At 40.4% G+C, this 7,431-nt stretch overlaps 1 protein-coding gene across 1 annotated transcript in view; it reads right to left on the reverse strand.

Annotated features, from left to right (window-relative positions):
- LOC134533255 (calcium-activated chloride channel regulator 4-like) overlaps positions 1-7,431 on the reverse strand; it is a 271,382-nt gene that overhangs the window by 20,775 nt on the left and 243,176 nt on the right. The window contains exons 2-5 of the mRNA XM_063370688.1: positions 6,257-6,530; positions 4,827-4,980; positions 2,182-2,394; positions 82-213 (exon numbers count right to left, since the gene is read on the reverse strand). Coding sequence (XP_063226758.1) covers positions 82-213; positions 2,182-2,394; positions 4,827-4,980; positions 6,257-6,530 — 773 coding nt within the window. The remainder of the gene's footprint in view (positions 1-81; positions 214-2,181; positions 2,395-4,826; positions 4,981-6,256; positions 6,531-7,431) is intronic.

Consider the following 7,431-nt stretch of genomic DNA (forward strand, 5'->3'; position numbering starts at 1 on the left):
ATTTACACAGAGTCAAACACAAGAAACAAGACCCTTGATACTACACAATACACTTTCTGACCACCACCATGTCGTACTCACATGAGGAAGCTCCAAGACTCCCGAACATACATGTCCTTGGTATCCTCGATTACGAGCACGTATCTCGTTATTGAGCGTCGCTTGTAGTGGAAGGAAGGCGTTGTGTTGGCCACTTTCAGCTCATCCACCACGCTGCACAAATAAGTGACGCACAATATAGTCATTACTGTTTCCTGAACCTGTCGTAACAAATATGTTTAGTAGATTCTGCTAACAAAATGTTTGCAAAATCATTTATTTTCAACAGTAGGCTATCGCCATTTTCTTACTACTTTAGTCTTTGTTATTGTAAGTAAACAATGCTGAAGTTAGTATTCTCCAGTTAGAGAGCAAATAATAGTGTTAAAGAAATAACTAACTGCAATGAGAGATTTTTTCTTCCCAAAAATAAAAAATTCTGTGTTTCTGGACAAAAAAAAATTAGACATTCTAGATGAATTCAAATACATTCATTGGAATAGGCACTGCAAACAAAATTGTAACTTCATGAGTAAAACATGCATTTAAAATGTTTTTATATAGCCTAGGTATTTTTTTGGAACGTAATCTGTCATTACATTTATGCTTATAGATGTTTGGAATCAAAAAATTACAAGTATTGCATATATTTTATAATTGTAAATGTAAGTTTTAAGATTACCCAGTCTCCTCACTTAACTATTGTGACAAGTGACTGTTGGAAAGTTTTACTAAATCAAGGGGGAAAATCATCACAGGACTGCTATGTAACAACAAGGAAATTAACCTGTTAGAAATATAGTTCTCAATAAAACTAAATTATTTCAAGTAGGTAGGTAGGTACTGTCATTTAAACAATTAAACAATGGAAATAAGAAGTTATGGATTATGTGTGTTAAATCTTTGCATGTTCATATGTAATTGAAGGAAAAAATAAGAAAAGACACTCCCCCTCCCAACACAAATTTTTCATATTTTAATAGAAAAACTTTATTTTTAGTAATATTTAAAATTAATTCCTTGCTGTGTGTTTTTAACATCTTTAACTATCAATACTTCATAATTGAATTTTTACAATTCCTCGTAGACAGTTATTTTCAAGCTATAAACCAAACTTCTGGAATAAGACTTTATAAGGGGCTGCTCCAGGCAGGGTGAATCGGGCAATCGCTCAGGCCCCGCGCCTATCGGGGCCCGTGCCAGTGCTTTAATTATTATTTTACTTGTTTTGCCTAGTTTTTGTTTAAAATACGAACATTAATGGGAAGAAGAAAATTTTTTTATTATCTTGTAAAGTAATGTGCTGGTCAATATCTATTTCAATTCATGATTTCATATTTTAAAAAAAAATCCAAGAATTTACTGCAACGTATAATGACGCGATTCTTCCAGAAATTTGATCGTAAGCACTTATAAAACTGACCTGAGGATAATTTATCAGAAAAGAATATCAAAATACCCTAAAATAAATTGGTAAAACCATCATCAAAATTTAAGTTACAAGTTGGGTTAATAATGTGGTTTGAAAAAAAAACATTAATCAAGTTTTCCAGGGAACGGCCTCCATAACAGTAAATAGCCCAGGACCCCGCAAAGTCTAAGACAACTACCAGGCTCTATACAGCTACTTTGTTTCATTAGTTAGCCAAATGCCTAACCATAGTTGTGAACCTGAGAACAAGGGAAGCCTTCTTTTCACAGACGAGAGAGCCAAACGACTGATCGTGCATCTTCGTTTCTTTTATTTTGTTCATTGTAAAAGGTTAGGTTAGCTACATTATAAATACTTTAAAACATTGTGGACGGTTGATTTGGTTAGGATAGCTACGTTAAAGATACTGTTGAAATCATGCAAACGGTTTCCTAGCCCTGGATAGCTACATAATAAAAAGTTATTGTGCTAAGCAGCCATAAAATGATTTTACAGTATTTTTATTGTGGCTATACTTACCTAATATAACCAACAATCCACAATGTTTTAAAGAATTTTTAATGTAGCTAACCTATCCTAATCGACCGCCAAATTTAATGCCACACCGGTTTATACGATGAGATAGAACGGAGCATGAACTTCGGGGAACTGCGGGCATGGCTCCCTCGTGTGTGAAGTGAAGGCTTCCCTGGGAACAGACGGAGGCCCACTTGTTGGCGAAGTCGGGGTGCTGCAGGATGACGTCCATGGCGCTGCGCCGGTCGCACACCAGGTTCTGCTTGGTGGGCGCGTAGCGGTTGTGTGTGCCGGCGTCGCAGAAGCGCGTCACCTGCGGCGCCGTGGCGGCGAACAGCACCGAGCTGGTGGCGTCGCTGTGCACCAGTAGGCTGGCGTTGTAGCGCAGGCTGGGCCCGTCGCACACCCTGCGGCACAGCGCTGCTCCTTCAGCCCTTCACCTCTTCAACCCTCGCGGCCACGAGACTGCCCCGTCTCCCAAACTGTGTGCGACCGTCCCAATCTCTCCGGGCTGAGTACATTGGTCCACCTGAACTTTTCTGACGTGACAACGTCCAACAAATCGATGAACGCCGGCTGCACGCACGAAAAAGTGTCCCGTAAAGCACATTGTCCCGTTACGATCATTGTACGCTTGCGCCGCATCTATCTCTTCAACTCGACCATCCATTTGACTTTTTCGAGGCACATTAAACTTGAGACACTCCCATTCTTTTCCTAATTTTCCTATCGCGGTCCTATCCTTAACAGAATAACACAGATTGGAAGAAGTTAAATAGCAAACATGTATAAAAGTTATAGTTAAAATCTCTTCGTTAAAGTAATATACAATTTGAATTAATGAGTGCAAATAAAAGTAAATTTATCAATTAAATTGTAGATTTCATTTCACTTCTTCTTTGTAGCTATAAAAAATAGTGATGATTCAATAAAAATTATTCATTTTTATTCATAAAAGTATGCAATCATTTCATCAATGTTTAGTTATGACGTTGTCACGTTAAACTATCGTCCGTAAACCGACTTTACAGACAACCAATTTTTTGTCTCTATCCGTGTCCTTTGGTAGCAGAGATGAGCACTCGTTATATTTCCCATTTCTGGTTCCCGTTTAAAACAGAAAATAACTACAGTGTGGTAAAAACAGGAAGCCAAGAAGTCCGAACACACAAATTCTTTTAGCGTAGAACTTATAATTAATTTGTTAGAATTTACTTCTGCTTTGCAGAATAAATACCTATATATATATTATTGATTTCCCCCACTTTTCACAAGTCAATTATAAATTTAAAACATTGCATGAAAAAAATATAAAACAACCATAAAAAATTAATTGGCCGTTCTGTATTTTTTGCGCTCTGTTGACGACTATTTAAGGAATCAGTATATTCGGACATTAGACATCACAATTGAAGACAGCGCAGTTTTCCGTGCGACAATGTGACCTCTTTCATATGTGGTTAAGGACACGGACAGCCCACAGGTTCGGACTGCTGTGGACGAGCCGTACTGATCAGTAATACATCTAGCTCAATTTCAGGCACAACCCATTTTCTAAAAAAAGTTTTTTTAATTTTAAAAGTTATATATATATTAAAATTTTATTGCAGCATAAAAATTGACATTTAAAAATATCTGTCCAATGAGTTCATATTTTCTAGGATAGATACAAGCACAAATAAAACATTAAATTCTACAAATAGCCCTATCACTCAAGCTATTCTAGAAATAAACATTTTTCATGGTGGAACGTTGAAAATACCATCAAAGGTACAAAGGGTTTTAAACATTGTGCATCTTATTTTTTCCAAGGGGAAAAAAAAGAACTTATTAAAGGACACGTTTCGGTTATCGCGATTTGAAAATTAGTAATTTTATGGTACCCCGCACATAGTAATAGTTTTTTCAACACTCCACAAGATCTACTATTACCCTTGACATAAGCTATTTTGTGAGGAACAACGAGAAAACCAAAATGGTGAACGGATGCATTGGAGCACGGAAGAGAGAATCCACAGAGCAGGTAATGTACTAACGGAGGATTGCTTGCACTTGCCGAGATCCGGGCTCCAGACAGAGAAGTGTTTGTTTGAAACAGTGTTGGAAAGGGGGGGGGGGGGGAAGGAACAGCACCGGACTGTGCGTGGTATCAAGTTTTGTTCGCGAACAGCCCTGCATATCAGCGACAACGATCGCCCTGTCTTGTCCAAGGTTCAGTCCTTAGGTGTGTGTATGGCCTTTAAGCTGAATTCACATAAATTGTTTCCTTTCTGTTGAAAAGGCGTTTAATTACTATAAAAGTCGCACCCCCCCCCCCCCCCCCGGGCGAGTTAAAACACGATCCATTTACATTAATACGCAGGTTAAAACAACATTCAAAGAAGGAAGCACATTTAAAAAAGAAAGCACATTCGACAAAAGAAAAGAACACACAATACACACATCGAACACGTAATGAACACGCAATACACACACTGGACACGGAATACACGGAATGGACACGCAGTTCACACACACTGAACACGCAATGGACACTGTACGGGAAGCCATCTTTTCACAGACGAGAGAGCCAAACGTTCGATCGTGCATCTTCGGTTTTTTTTTTTGTTTAATGTAAATAAATATGGTGGTGTTGATAAAAGGATACTAATGGTCAATTAGGTTAGGTTAGATGCATTATAAATACTTTAAAACATTGTGGACGGTTGATTTGGTTAGGACAGCTAGTACATTAAAGATACGGGAAAAAGCATGAACTTCGGGTTTAGGCTCTCTCGTCTGTGACAAGAAGGCTTCCCACACAGTGCACGCAGAGGACAAAGAGGAACACAGGGCTCACCCGGTGTCCTGGATGGGCAGGTCGGAGCAGCCCGTCACCTGCAGGTGGTTGGTGTCGCCCTGGTGGCACAGCGGGTAGACTGGGTCGGACACGTAGCCCACCTCGTCGAACACTCCGTAGCGGTACTTGGCCCACTGCTGCACCAGCAGGCGGTCTGCGGGGACATCACATGCCATTAGGCCGAGACTTCGCAGTGCTCCAACCAGTGGCGAATCCAGAGGTTCACCTTAGGATTTCAGAATAGCCAGAGAAAAAATGTCTTAAAATTAATAAATTTGTAATTTAATCTACTCACACTACACATAACATCTAACCACCAGATTTTATGATTGTACAAGAAATTCATTAATTATATTAAAATATTTTATTGGTTTCAGAAACAATCATTTTTGTCGGCAATATTAATGTAGCAGACAACTGGTTTTTCGGGGGGGGGGGGGGGGGGGGGGGCTGCCCCTGGTGCCCCATTTTGGATCCGCCACTGGCTCCAACATGACTTGCATACGGGGGACTCCGGAACAGTGAAGTCGCTCAAAAATTTGCAAAAAAAAAAATGAAGACTGCATTTTAAGGTTGCGAAATATTAATTAAATTTAAAAGACGTGTAAAGATTCGAGATGATAACTCAAAATAATAATAGAACACTTGGTATTATTGTACTTGAAACTCATTTCAACGTATTTAGAACAGAAACACACGTGGCTACCACCGCAGCCAAATACTCGACTTCCACTAGTCGCACGGAGCAACGTAAAAGGAAGAGGTGGGCTTTGCCAAACTTATCCGTGTCCGCATGTGTGCCATTGTAGATACTCCGTTTCAAGAGCTCCGGCTCCATTTTCGTGCCATTGTGTAACGAGCATTACTGAAATATCACAATTAGTTTTATAACTTCTGGTCATATGTACAACCAAATTCCCTTTTTTTTTTCTTTCTGAAACGTTCAAATAAGATATTATTTGGTATGGCATAGTCAAATCTGCAAAATTCTTGACTTAACTCCCTTATGTTCCGGAGCCCTTTACATTGCAGATAAGCACAAGTAAGTCCTCAATTTTATATAAATACAGCTAAGAATGTTCTATTAACACACAGATTGCAGACTCTCTAATACAGACCGTCATTCTAATGCACTCATTACTTTAGTTCTAACCTTGAAGACACTCTGGTAAGCAATTTGTTGGCAAATCAAAACCATAACTTTATAAGGGTTGATGCTAGTAGTTTGTTCAAAGGCTTAAAAGAAAATCACAGGAATCGTATAAATTACACCGTGAAATAGTATTTAAAAAGTTAACTCATCTACAAGGAATCACTTCACAAAAAATATGTATGCGCCGTCCAAGCGTCATTGACTGGTTTTATTAGTGTGGATTACTGCAGGCTCGGGGGCGCGATAACGCGAGGGTCGTGGTGTAAGGGAGACGCACCCAGGCCGGAGACGTCCCTGAGCCGCTCGTAGCTGAGGTGCACCATGTCACCCGGCCGCCCGCAGCCGCGCGACTGCTGGGTCCACGGCTCCTGGCCGAAGATGGGGTGTGCGGGCCCCACGGTCAGGTCCGGCGCCTCGCCGCTCGAGCTGACCACGTGCCGCGGGGTGCAGCTGTCGCTCCACGAGTCGGGCAGCAGCACCGTCACCGAGGCCAGGTACGCCCTGCCGTCCAGCGACGAGTGCAGGAACCGCGAAGCGCCCGTCAGCGCCGTCTGCAACCAGAACCGCGCCCGCCATCAGTCACTTCCTCATTGCTGCAGGGGGTGGACACTTTAGTACTCAAGCTACTGTATTTTTACTAATATTGAAAACTTGAAGGGTTTTTTATTCTATTTATTTTTACCTTTGTAAAAGCCTCAAAATATTACTTTTAAATAAATGTTTTGTTAATATTTATTATGTAGTGCATGATTTAATTTTGGCAAAGCGATGGAAACAGCATGGCGTGGTGAAAATTACCGGCGTGCTAGCTGCAAGAAATCTCGGTGTTAGGAATTTTTGAAATATAGTTTTAAAATTGATATGAACAATGTGTGTTATGCTAAAAAAAAACAACAAAAAAACAGCAGACTAAACAACATTGCTATGCTTTTCAGCAGACTAAACAACATTGCTATGCTTTTCTTCAAAATCCCATCTCGTTAAATATGCTAAACAAAATGTTACAAAGCCCTATAAATAAATTGCCGGCTACTAGTCCACATACTAATGCAAAAAAAAATCCTAGTTCGCTCAACAACTGTCAGCAGATGACATGTTGGGACGGAGTTCAGGTCTCCTTTTTATCACTTGGTCACCATGTTGAAAGACCCAAAAATTGAGGAATTTGTGCTTCACAACGCCTGAACAAGTGCTGTCAAACAGTCCCTGTCGTGAAACACAGTTCTTCAAAACGCTTCCACGATGTAAACAAGGCACTTCACCCAATGTTCCTAGTGTCCCGTAGACATGGCTCACTGGCTCACTGGCTGGACAAAGAGAGGCTGGCTTCCAGCAGTGTACGTGTAGTTGTGAACACCACGGCTCGATTTCACAATGGTTCACTGTTATTATTCATATGGAAAACTTTGGTCAATGAACTGGGACGTCGCCCGGAAGAATTTGATCGTTGGC

This window comes from Bacillus rossius, chromosome 6 (assembly GCF_032445375.1).
Source record: "Bacillus rossius redtenbacheri isolate Brsri chromosome 6, Brsri_v3, whole genome shotgun sequence".
Lineage (NCBI taxonomy): Eukaryota > Metazoa > Arthropoda > Insecta > Phasmatodea > Bacillidae > Bacillus > Bacillus rossius.